Source organism: Triticum dicoccoides, chromosome 5A (assembly GCF_002162155.2).
Source record: "Triticum dicoccoides isolate Atlit2015 ecotype Zavitan chromosome 5A, WEW_v2.0, whole genome shotgun sequence".
In the NCBI taxonomy this organism is placed as follows: Eukaryota; Viridiplantae; Streptophyta; class Magnoliopsida; order Poales; family Poaceae; genus Triticum; species Triticum dicoccoides.
In genome coordinates this window covers 580,733,402-580,746,771 of record NC_041388.1, presented here as the reverse complement: position 1 = coordinate 580,746,771, position 13,370 = coordinate 580,733,402, and the positions used below count along the sequence as shown (strand labels likewise).

The 13,370-nt window shown below is 49.7% G+C and overlaps 1 protein-coding gene across 1 annotated transcript; it reads right to left on the bottom strand.

Moving 5' to 3' along the window:
- Positions 1 to 952: 952 nt before the first annotated feature.
- Positions 953 to 5,146, bottom strand: LOC119303027 (cationic amino acid transporter 1-like). Its single transcript, XM_037580108.1, has 2 exons — positions 4,645 to 5,146; positions 953 to 2,629 (listed from the first exon to the last, which is right to left on the bottom strand). Exons 1-2 carry the CDS (start codon positions 5,057 to 5,059, stop codon positions 1,254 to 1,256), a joined length of 1,791 nt encoding a protein of 596 aa, XP_037436005.1. The 5' UTR covers positions 5,060 to 5,146; the 3' UTR covers positions 953 to 1,253.
- Between the last annotated feature and the right edge of the window lie 8,224 nt (positions 5,147 to 13,370).

Sequence of the window (13,370 nt, the reverse complement as noted above, 5' to 3'; positions counted from 1 at the left end):
CTGTGATTTATGTGCGAATACTCCCGCACTACCTACTCTCCTATAAGAGTGGAGAGCTTTGTCCATACCCAACAACGCTTAAATGTGGTCAAATAGGTTTTATGGGCTAGGCATGGCACGACCCACCTAGACACACCAAGTACATAAGTCGTGCCAGGCATGACACGACCCACCCAGGCACGCAAAGTACACGGCCCATGTTAGGCCAGCACGCGTGCTACCCTCCCTCCCCAGGTACGACCCCTTCTTACACGGGCCGGTATGACGGCCCATTAAACATGGCGTGTTGTGTGGGTACCCGTGCCCAGCCTCAAAAGCAGAGGCATGACCCGATTATAAACATGTCGCAAAAGGCCCACATGGGCAGCATGCTAAGACTGACCCATTTGGCTAGGTTTGACAGTGCTTCTCTTTCTCTCACTCTATTCCTCCTCCCACTTGCCGACGCGATCTCTGTTACGTTGCTACCACTAGCGCACCTACGCCCTCACTGTGGCCGAGAGCCGCTTCTCCTGCCCGACGGACTGTCGGCAACGAGACACACCTCCCCCCTTCCCCTTCTCTATCGCGCATCCATGCCCGCACGACCTGTCGCTGCGACTGTGGCTGGGTGTTGAGGAGGAGCCACATGAGACGGAGGGTGACGAGGAGCTGTCGCCAAAGGTGGTGGACGATTGGCAATCATCGCTACAGCCCATCTCCAACTTATCGGCGCTACAGAAGAACCGCTATGGGGGATGGAGGACGCCAAGGAACCGCCGTGTGCGGTCAACGACGACGAACCGTGTCAAGTTTTTAATTAATATATTTTATGTAAGTTTGAAAATGTATTGAAGATTAGACAAAATAATTTTTTTAGGATAGAGGTTTTGCTAGATGAGCAACAGTGATTCTCCTAAAAAGAAAATTAGGGAAATGGAATAGGAAGAAGAGATAGGAGATCTGCTAGAGATGTTCTGAGTGAGCACTGATTGCCATGGATGCCAATACAGCCTACACTTTCACACTTGAAGTTGAATACAAATTTTAAAACTTTAAGCTCAGACGCAACACTAGCAAATTTTAGGAGATTTACCTTGTCATCCTAACATAAACTTGTCACCCGGTTGCAATTCCACGGGTACTCGAGTAGGTTCTGGTCGATGGTGCATGTGCATATCATACTGACACACTCTACTATACAATCCCACTATGATTCACAATTTCACGTCTTATGTATGGGGCGACGAACCGCGCGCTGATGATATCTAGTATCACTTGCCGTTGGTCGGCGGCGCCATCTGCCCAGAGTCCCCGTCCTCCACCTTGCCGGCGCGGGCCTCCGCGGCGATCGCCTTGGCCTCGTCGTAGGAGGCGTGCAGGCCGACGAAGAGGTAGTAGACGAGCAGCGCGGCGCTCCATATCCCGAACCTCTCGAACGACTTGGCGTCGATGGAGCCCAGCAGGAAGATGTTGATGGCGATGGACGCCGACGGCAGCCACGGCACCAGCGGCGCCCCCCACAGCTTGGGCGTCCTCGCCTGCGGCACCAGCGCCCACAGGCACACCGTCGACGCCAGCCACGCCGGCACCGTCACCGCGTACGGCACCCACCCGTCCACGTTCAGGCCCCAGCACGTGGCCGTCGCCACGGACGTGGCCAGGATGGCGGCGATGCAGGCCACGAGCTTGTTGCGGTCGGCGGCGGTGGTCTCGCCGGTGACGTAGTAGCGGCGGACGAGCAGCGCGACGGCGACGAGCATGAAGATGAAGAGCGTGGAGATGGAGAGGAGGTTGGCGAGGATGCCGAGGTCGGTGAAGAAGGCGATGACGGCGGTGGCGAGGAGCATGACGACGGTGGCGTTGACGGGCGTGCCGGTCCTGGGGTGCACCTGCGCGAGCCAGGGCGGCATCATGTGCGTGCGGGCGATGTGCGTGAGGTAGCGCGCCTGGCCGACGGCGCTGACGAGCAGCACGGTGGTCATCCCCTTGAGCGCGCCGAAGGCGACGACGTACTTGGCCCAGTCCATGCCCCGGTCGGCGAAGGCGACGGAGAAGGGCGCGTCCTTGTCGATGGCGCCGTAGGGCTGCATGAGGCACAGCGTGACGGCGAGCACGCAGTACAGCGCGGTGGTGACGGCCATGGACCCCACGAGGCCGATGGGGATGTCGCGGGCGGGGTTCCTGGTCTCCTCGGCCATGGTGCTGACGGCGTCGAAGCCGATGTAGGCGAAGAAGAGGACGGCTGAGGCGGCGAAGATGCCGCGGGTGCCGAAGGGCGTGAAGTCGCGCATGTTGGACGTGTCGGCCTTGGTGAGGCCGGCGACGATGATGAAGGCGATGACGGCGAGGTGGAGGATGGAGAGGAGGTAGTTGAAGCGAGAGGAGCCCTTGGTGCTGAGGACGGCGAGGGCGCAGATGAGCGTGATGACCACGACGGCGATGGGGTCGAGCTCGGAGTAGTGGGGGGAGAGGGCGGGGGCGTGGATGCGGAAGTCGCCGGGCTGGTGGTTGAGCAGCGTGGCGAAGTAGGAGGTCCAGGCGCGCGCCACCGCCGCGCCGCCGATGCAGTACTCGAGGAGGATGTTGCCCGCCGCCACGAACGCCATGAAGTCGCCCAGCTCCACCCGGAGGTACGCGAACGAACCGCCTGCAATGCAGCCATTCTTTTCATCAACCTTCTTCGTCAGCCGTCAGGGATTGATCGAAGCCGATCCTTCGCAAGAATTTTGTCGAGCGCTTATTTTATTTTATTTTTCTGCTGATGAAATGCCAACACTTATATGGTTGCTACCTCGAAAATCCTAATAGTTTGCCTAATTCACATCTAGACGTTTTTTTAAGGATATCACATCTAAGCTCTCACAAATACACAACAATAAAGCAAAAAAACTGAAAAAAACCCCATAAACCTAGTGGACATCAGGTTAATTGTGACATAACTATGTCACATCTAGATGTGTTCTAAACAGACCCAAATCCTATATGAAGGACTGTAGCTGCTACCAAAACTCCAAGTAATTTAAACATGCCCCCGAACCCTCCCCCGATTTTCAGGTGGGGTGGGCCTAGCCCCCTCCTTTAATCCGATCAAATAGTCCCACGTTAGATTAGTTCGTAACTTTAGGTAAACCATTACGTGGATGTAGCATTGCCCTTACTACGCTCTGTTTCTATCTTCACATGGCACGCCAGAATTTCCTAGAAAATCTGGTATACTGGAACTGAATAATTCGTCAATTTGGCTAGTTGACAAAGTACTAGCACAAACATAAAGTTGGTTAAAACATTTATGTACAAGTAAGTTCATGCTATTGGATCTGTCTATGACACATCTAGATATGACATAAACTGATGTTCACTTTGTTCGTGGTCTATTTTTTTGTCCTAGTTTTTTTTTATATTGCACTATATATATGGAAGGTTAGATGTGACATCATTAAAAAATATATAGATGTGAATTAGACCAACTGTAGTTTTTTTCCGCTTGAACTATGTCTTGCTGAAGTTATTAGTATTCCCTCCGTCCGAAAATACTTATCGAAGAAATGGATAAAAATGAATGTCTCTAGAACTAAGATATGTCTATATGCATCCATTCCTCCGACAAGTATTTCCGGACGGAGGGAGTATAACGTAACGTGCTGTAGAACTCAATTGACGGTTCTTATAAAATAATAAGAAGAAGAAAAAACCGGACGCCCATCTCATCCCTGTCACTATACTTACACTGTTAGCATTCGGTCAAAGGAGGAGAATTCTCAGAAAGCAGAGTATTTGACCAAATCAACAGTAGTACTGGACTTGTCACTTGAGACTAGTTTGGTGAGGTGAAGTGTGAACTATCTATCACCCAACGCCCAAGGAGAATTGACGAACGATATTATTTTTTAAACACCGTTCATTTTGAAAGGAAAAGAAAAAGAAAAAGAAACTTATTAAGGCGTGCGAGGTCAAGGATCCATGTGAGCCGGTCTCAACTCAAGCCATCACTTGGACTGGATAGCATCGCATCAGTGTGGAAAAGAATGCCACACACTTGCTCTGGGCTTTGACTTGTCCCCTGGAAAACTGAACAAGTATAAATCCTGTCACGTTGTAAGTGCTGGCAGTGACGTGTTGGCCAGATTCGAAGTGAGCGAGAGGCCGGTCCATATGGTAAATTCAACCGATATCTTGTCCCCCCTGTGAAGATTATAGATCAAGCATACTCATCCTTCGCTGGTTCATTTGGCAATTAGACGGGAAATTGCCAAAATAGCTCAGAATCTCTACAAGTGTAATTGTTATAACTGTATTTCTAATTTAAGGGCCTGCTTCATGTTTGGACTTCTTTAGCAGTGACAGAGAATCTTTCCAATTTGTAACGTGCCTTCTTATCCATCAAATTCACTACAAAAACTACTCCCTCTAACGTTGTACGAAAGCCGCGACAATTAATTTGGATCGAAAGGAGTACTTAGTAAGTTTCTTCATTAACCAAATCAACCAAAGAGAAATGAAAAGCATCTTGATTAATCGTCAGACGGCGACGACGGGAGAAATCCTGAACTGCGGATCATGCCTGTGTGTTTCTCTTGCGAACTTAAACCAGATCATGCACGTCGGGCCGATATATAGCACCTAGGTACGCATGCGTATGTGTTGTGTGCACGTGGCACGTACCTGCGACGGGTATCTCGACGGCGAACTCGGTGTAGCAGAAGACGGAGAGCATGGCGGAGACGCCGGAGACGACGTAGGAGACGACGACGGCGGGGCCGGCCACCTCCTTGGCCTCCTGCCCCGTGAGCACGAAGATGCCGGCGCCGATGACGGCGCCCACGCCGAACCAGGCCAGATCCCACCAGGTGAGGTCGCGCTTCATGTCGGCGCCGCTCCGCGCGCGCACCTCGTGCAGCTCCGTGGCCTCCAGGGAGCGCGACGTGAGGCGGTCCGCCAGCCGCGGCCCCGTGCTCCGCAGCGCGCGCCCGTACGCCGCCCAGCTCGAGAACGACTCCTCCGGGAAGAAGTCCGCCTTGGCGCACGCGCACCCGCGCCGCCGCGCGCCGCCGCCGCCGGCCTCGGCGCCCATCGCCATGGCCGTCGATGGGCTCTCTTCCTGTCCCGGCTCTTGTGTATGGGCTGGTTTGTCTGGCTCTGGGCGGGTTCCCTCGGGGCGTCCGCTTGGTCGTGTCGCGGAGAGGAGATGGGCGGGGTTTTAAGAAGGAGGAGGGTGCGCGTGCGTGGGTTTTTAAGCTGGCAACTGGTTAGATGGACGACGATGCTTTATAATCTCTTGAATTTTCTACAGGCCACACGACTGGGACAGGAATTTTACCAAGCTAGTAGTACCTACTCCTATGCTTCTGTTTCGTTTCTGAAAACGTTTTTCTTCTTCCAAAAGCTGCGTTGGAACCGGCGTGCTCCAGGGTGGCGACCGCGCACCCCTGATCGGCTCACCGTTGGCTGTTTGCGCATGATTGGAGGCTTGGAGCACATATCGTGGATCGTTTCCGTTTGTTTACCAATGAACCGCGACGGGACACACAGCGCATGTGCAGAACGCACGGTGCGCTGTGCAGTGCAGGTATGGTCCGGGTCAGCGGCGAACATGGGAACGCCATTAAAAACCGGGCTGGTAGCATGCCAACGCACGCACGCGAGAGGTCACACTGCCTAGTTTGCACTTTGCAGGCACCCATCTTCAGACCTGTTCGGATGCATTTGTTTGGGGCAAACGGATAAATCATACGACCCAACGTGCAGGTGCAAACAGACTTTTATCTGTTTTATGTCTGCTTTCGACTTATCCACGGTCCAAGTTTTGGGTCGCTTTTGAAGTGAAACGGACATCGCGCGGACGAGCGGGACGCTCGCACTTGTCTTCCTCTGGCCCGTCCGTCGGTGGCACAAAGCACCACCCCGGCGCCCCATTTCGCGCCATTTCCTCCCAAACCCTCCCACATCCCGCCCACTACCCTTCCGTCCGTGGCCGATGCCCCGCTGAATTCTGACGGCTAGACCGTCGACCTGCTCGAACAGGTGAAGAAGAAGGCGACGGCCAAGGGTCCGAAGAAGCCGCGGTCGGAACTCATGCCGGCGGAGCTCACAAAGCTGGACGCGGAATCGGCCAAGAGGAGGAACCGGAGGGCGGCGGCCAAGGGCAAGAACGACGCGGCCAAGTTCGCCGCTGAGCGCGATGCGTTGCAGGCCACGCGGCGCAAGGTCGACGTGGACGAGAAGGAGGACATCGTCAACAAAGCGCACGCCCCCCCCTCATGCTTGGGATTTGCCATCCGGCGGGTTTCTCGGCAGCGCCCGTCGGCCCGGCGAGCACATGCTCGTTGGTCGCCAGGCCTCCACACTGCCCCTCGCCTACGTCGCGGACCACGCCTTTGTCGCCCAGTTTTTTTTCCGCCAAGGCACGAAGGCCAGACCCGTTTCTCGGGTCGCCGAACGTTGGCGTGATCGCGCCGTCCACCCCGCGCCCCTCGGCCGTCATCGACCTCAACGTCATGCCGGGGTCCAGCAGCAGCGGCCGGCCGTCCGTCAAGATGCAAAGAAAGCAAGCACGACCGCCGTCTACGGGCACCATGTCGTCGCCCCGCGTCCTGTTCGACGAAATGCCAACGCCAACGCCAACGGTCGACGACCCCTTCTACAATCAGTTCATGGAGAATGCCATCTACGAGGGTGGGCATGGTGGTTCCTACGATCCCGACGAGACCCAAAGTCAGGATGGTCGCGGCCAGTAAGTTGTTGATGAAGACATTGATGCCCACGACCATGCTGACGACGACCATGGTGACTCGTGGCATGAAGATGATGACATCTATTGCGAAGGTGATGTTGATGAAGAAGAGGAAGGCATTGATATTGGGGGTGAGCCATTGTTCATCGACGAGCTCACCCAGAGAGCGAAAGCACAAAAGAGGAAGAAGAGCATTCGTACGGGATCATACTCACAAGAGGAGGAGAAGTTGATTTGACAAAGTTGGATGGAGGTTGGCCAAGATTCGAGGACCGGTACGCAACAAAAGGGACTTGTTTTCTGGACAAGAGTTCACAAAACATTCCATGAAAGGAAGTTGTTTGCGCCCTACCAATTTGCGAGCAACCGTGGCATCACCTCGATTCAAAAGAGGTGGTTGTTCATCCAACAAGAATGCAACAAGTATTGTGCCGCACTTGAGAGCGTTGAAGCACGACCCGTGAGTGGTCTCGGCATTGGGGACATGGTATGCTCTCTTATCTTTCGTTGCTACGGCCATGAGACTTCGGCCTTCTATATGTTTGCATGTTTAATTGTTGTTGATCGTGTAGGCATTTCAATCTTTGGAAGCATTCAAGGCACGGCACAATGATAAGCCATTCACTCTTACGCATTGTTGGACACTCATCAACAATTGCCCTAAGTTCAAAGATTAATACTGTGAACTTCAAAGGAAGAGAGGCAAGAAGACGGCCGCGTTGGACGAAGGTGGAGATGGTGAGGTGTTGAAGAGGCCCAGGGGCAAGACCAACTCCAAGATGGACGACATATGTGATGCGTCATACATGGCCTTGCATGAGACTTTGCACGGCATGATGTCTCAAAAGGATATGAGGGACGAGAAAAGGCGACAAAGTAAGGACGAGCAAATGAAGCAATACCTAGATCTTCAAATGAAGAAGCTTGAGATGGAGGAGACAGCCAAGAAGAGGAAGATCGACATGGAGGAGGAGGCATCCCGGCAAAGGTAGCTCGACATGAGGCCGCCAATGTCACGGCCATGTAGAGGCAGCTCGACATCGAGGCCATCAATGTTGCAACCAAATCAAAGGAGGTGGCCCTAGCGATCATGAGCGTGGACTTGACCAAGATGAGCGAGACGACGAGGAGCTGGTTCGAGGCCAGGCAGAAGATGTTTGACGCCAATGAACTGAACTAGGTGGTTTGTTCGGCCGTGGCCATTCTTTTTGGAGGCTGGCATAGGTGCCGGCCACTGGCTGTGTGCCGGTGAGAAACCTATTCATTTTCGAGGCTAGTTGTGTTGCTGGCCGCTGGTTGTGTTGCCGGCGACAAAACGATTCATTTTGTTGGTTGGCTTTATTGTCGGCCGCTGGCTCTATTGCCGACAAGGACGTGTAGGCAGGCTATGTTGCCGGCGTGAACTAGGGCTGCTGGCATGAACTAGGGCGTGGTTTATTCGAAAATTTACGTTTGAAAAAGGAGGCAGACAGGATGCGGCCGAAGGATGTATCCTCGTGTTGGGCGCACGGCCATCACATCCCAGAAATGGTCCAGACACGACCTCATTACCCGCCCTAAATGGACAGAATCCAGGCCAAAACGGACGTCCGTTTGGGATCCATGCGCTGGAGTTGGCCTAAGCATTTATGTTGTTTCCTTTCCATTCCAGGAAATGCATGCCAAGCTAGTTTCATACACCGGATGGACTTCTGCAGCCAATCCTTGATCTTTTTTAGGTTGATTTTTTTGTGTGAGGTCAATTTTTTTGAAAAAAAAACATGCTCAAACGTTCTCAATTTCTTTTAGACACACATCAAATTTTGGTGTACAACCTCAAAAGGTTTCAGCTCCAAATTCAACTTACATTAGTAGAAACAAAAAAAAACAAAATTAGATGTGAATCGTGTCAAAGTACTATTCACCTAAGGCTGTCAATATTCACATTCAAATTTGTCTTTTTCCGAATCTCTAAATGTACAACGAGTTTTGAGCTGATTTTTCAGAGTTGTAGACATACCCCACATGGATATTGTCAAATAATTTTAGATTTTTCCAAAATGTCTAAATATTTATTTTATGGTTGATCTCACGATCTCGCCTAAATGTGAGATCTCATACAAGTCTCCCTAGGGTTTTGGTGCTTGTCACTTGTCACGTCGATGGTTTGTTTCAAAAAACAATTCCACGGGAGCCAACTAATAGCCTCGTCGCCGCTTATGCCAACACCTCGTCCACCCTGCCGGCAAAGAGTTTAGCAAAGGGAGCGAAGAAAAAGACGGGGAAGGGCCATGCCGTTGCCTCTCCTTGGTTGGTCTCGAGGGCTGGCGAAATTGGGATGTCCTCTCAATTAGTATTATGGGTGATACGGGAACAAAAAATGTTGATCTCGGGCACATTGTTGTCACATTTTGATCATGTGTCTGACCGACGTGCGGAATTTGATCAATTTGAACCCTCCGGCTTGTCAAGAAAGGTCGCAATTTAGGGAGCTAACGTTAAGCCCGATGAGGATATTGTGCTCGTTAGGCATGGGAAGATATCTCTTTCGATGCATTCACGGGAAAGACCAAACGACCGCAAACTATTAAAAGCAAATTATTGAGGCCGGGATATGGATATGGCAACTATTAGTTTGCGTTTCGCTTGACCAACCTCCAAATACATATGAAGCATGCTCGACATACATTACGCTCATTGCTGACATGACGACTCTGTTAAAGTTGCTCTTAGCGTATTAAAAACAGTATTACAAAGCATATTGCTCCTAAGCTGTCTTATCCCTATGAAGTGCAAAAGAATAGGGAAATAAGTATTTGCAAACGAAGTCATGCCATATTCTCTCTGGTTTGTTTACCAAGTCCTTGCCTGGTTATCTATTACATAAATATGTAAATGGAATTGGTATGAGGCAGCTCCCTGACTTGCAAAATTCAGGGGGAGAAATCTCCTAGGTTATAACCTGTTAAGATCATCAGATCTTCAGTATGTACTCTTTTCCTTTGTGATTTTTACCTAACTGTTTCTCATGTAAGGTTTTCAATAAAGCAATTTAAGTACAAGTATGGACAACATATGTCATATTCTCCTTATTATCTCATTGGATTTTTAAAAGGAGTTATTCATGGCATATTGTATATTTCTCCTTCATTTTTTCCACGAAGTTTCTGAAGGTCATGATTCCAAGGATGACCAGTCGCAAGGACAAGCAAGGATTAGGGGGGGGGGTGTTAGGATTGATTTAATCTTATAACTAAAGTGTAACCTTACTCGTCAAATCTCTTGTGCCGTTGGTTAGCAACCGCCGTGACGCTCTCCACACCCGCACGTATGGCCGCATCTGCACATCTTGTATGTCCTCCATCTATAGATTCTATTATTGATGATACGTAGAATCGGCGGTCCCTCGTTAGGTTCGCAAACATGGTTGAAAGTGTCAGAACAGAGTTCACACAAGTGGGTTACCTAGGTTCGGGCCCTCCAAAGGAGGTAATATCCCGTGCCCTATTTCTAATCTATATTCATGGTAGAGTTTCTTGTTATCAAGACTATAGATTATGGGTATAGATGGGAATTGCTATGTACCCCTAGCCCCGTCCTATATTGTATTGATCACAGGGGCTAGAGTTTACATGAGAAATCTCTTTCCTTGCTCACCAAGATGGTTCCTAAGATCTATTCGGGCCTCCTGACTCCCTCTTGTCGTCGGGCTCTGTCGGAGCCATATGGCCCCATGGAAGGCCTACTGTCAGGCTCCCCTCCGAGAAGTCACCCCTAGTGTATTCGACCGTCAATGACCATTGATGGAATAAGGTTGTTTGATTCATTCATTCAGTTTGTCTCACAACAATCCTAAGGGTGTCAGTACCTCCTATTGCACTGCATAAACCTTGTATTCTTGTCTCGAATAAAGTAACTCTAGCAGAGTCACCATATGTGGGTCATCATATGTCTTATGGAGCGTGCTTCATATCCATTCGGAGACTACGACAATTATGTGCAAACACAGATTAACCGTAATGTTTGGGGAGGGGGAGGGGAAGACGCAATATTCCGCAATTAATCTCCTCAAATCGAACCATTGGCATTGAAAGTGCCATATGATGTGTTCCCGCTCTGCCATGAAATTTGCTTGTGCCTCCTCACGGTGGAGCCATATGGCGATGTTCCTCTCGAACGCCAGCCTCTGCCCAGGGATGGTCTGCTCAAAAGTTTCATTGGGTTGTACGACCGACGCGTAGGCAACGTATCGCTCATTCCATGCCTCCTTAACAATGAGGCGACGAGGAGCATGTGGTGGTCGATATGAGTTGTGTGGGCGAGACCTCTCCTGCCCCATACGGGAATTGCTGGCAGATATGCTTGACATCCCAAACAACGACATGTGTTTTGGGATTAGAATCTGACCACACATTGAGGAGGGCGGCATCCTCCTGCGCGACCTCCTCCGTGTCGCAGCGATCCCACTCCTCCTCCTCAGCGATGTTGGTGGCGTCTTATGTCGTTTCCTCCTCGTCGAGCAATCATTTCTCTCCTCCGAGAGCAAAACCTTTTCCGGTCGAGGGGTAAGTGACATGGTGAAAGTGGAGAGAAAGAGGAATGACCTTTTTATTCCAGCAGGTGGTGGGAAATCATGATGGGAAGGGCGCGGGTAATTGGGCACGCGGCGTCCACCATTAATTGGCTTGCTTCCTGATGTGATGGGAGTCGGCCGCTTGCGCCATTGACGGGAAGAGGAGGTGGACCACACAGGAGGATGAAGAGGATGTGAAACTTTCTCTCGTCGTTGTCGGATAGACCCTTCAAAAACCAAGCCCCACCACCTTCAAATTAGAAGGCCCGCGAGCTCGATATAGAGCGTCCTTCATAAATTATGACACTACGAGGTCGGATAACAACTCAATTAGAACGGCCTTATTGGTTAAAACCGTCATGTTGGTGATTATTATTTTTTGCGCGCTGGGGTGAGGGTGGGGGTGGTATATTGGTGATTATTATGATGATCGGGCTGTTTTGGCGACTCAGCTGGAGTCGCTCCAAGAAATACAATGAACGTTGATGTCCATTTACGTGGTGTACACTTCGTTCGGAGTACGCAATGATGCACTGAGCTAACAAACATTTTACTTTGGTTGTCTCTTGCAAATGACGGGCCAATCGAATCCATGACAGGTACTCCCTCCGTTCCAATAGAACTAAAACCACGACAAGTAAATCGGAACGGAGGGAGTATCTTTCATGGCAAAAATCATAGAATTGTAATAATAAATTTATACAAATATAATTTCGAGTACGTACCGCCAGTTGATGGGCAAAACATAATGCAGCAAAACATTTCTTCAGGTTGTCACCAGGCTGGAGACGAGGAACATGAGTAAGAACATTTTGATGTCATTGTCACCCAGGAAAAACGACATGCGGCGCGAAGAAAAAGAAAGAGAAAAAGGAACTCAAACTGCTTCAAGTAATGTACTACAACTCCAAGGATGAACAGAATAAAAATGTCATGAACTACTCCCATCTTGATCATCTCTCTGTGTCCATATCACACAGTCTGCTGAGCATGCTTTGTGCCAGCAGTAAGAAAGAACGAAAGTATACAAAGAGATTTCCCTCTGGTTTCTAGAGAAATCAGAAACCTCGAGATTTATGATGTGGAAAAGATACATCAAATCTGCATTGCCAGCTCAATGGCTCCGTGCTGGCCACAGAAGCTGTTTGATTTGGTCAGCAATTCTCTTGCTTGAAGCATCACAGGTTCTTTGCATTGACCTGAGATGGCGATCTCTGGTCAGACTCTGGCCTTCGCAGAGCAGACAAGGATGCTTAGCTTCAGAGGTCAAAGGAATCAACTGGACTCCCTGCAGCGTCCTTAACTTCCTCGGTCCACACAAATCATCAGTCGTGCCAATGATACTGACCTCGCGTTGCGTGTCTGAACATTTTGTTTGAACAATCAAACCAAAGAGAAAATGATCTACAAGTCCAAATAACCAAAAATATTATGTGCATAGATAGTACTCACTATTATTTGATTACTCGCAACTATGAACTGACCACCACTTGCACTACTTCAGTAAACACAGAACATCAAACTTTGCTACACATTTCCATTCCCACTAACCAACACACCCCAAAACACCAGAAAATGTTCACACAAAGGGACTCAAAACACTTGCACTTACTGGCGATTTCATTATGGGGCAGCTCATGATCTTCATATCGATCTATTATCCACCTCTGTATCTATTCTTTCTTAGCTAAACAGGTGGGAGATCTATCCAATTTGGTTATATTATATCATGGACTCGAAAAACGTATCTGAATTTGACTGAAATGCACGATCTTCACAGGTATCACTTTTCACGATACCTAAAAGGTGGAATAGCGATTTTCGAACCATTTCCTATAAGAGAATGGTTTCCATTACTTTGAGAAATGGATTCTTATATCAAACTATAGCTATTGCATTAAAGAAGAAAAGAAACTAATAGAAGTCGAAGACGCGGAATGATAGTGAATAGAGAGAAAGATTCTTCTGATTTTCTTGTTTCTATCTACTAGACGCCGTAGAGAATTGAGAATTTTCATGTCTTTCAATTCTCGTACTCGTAATTGGAAAGTTCTGGAAGGAGACCCATCATTTTGCAATGAAAACAACATATAAAACTCTGGACAA

Bases quoted from the DNA above. Each gene is read 5' to 3' on its own strand.
- LOC119303027 (XM_037580108.1), bottom strand. From the start codon at position 5,059: ATGGCGATGGGCGCCGAGGCCGGCGGCGGCGGCGCGCGGCGGCGCGGG. The intron at 2,630-4,644 runs GTACGTGCCACG...GCTGCATTGCAG, and splicing joins CGTCGAGATACCCGTCGCAG to GCGGTTCGTTCGCGTACCTC.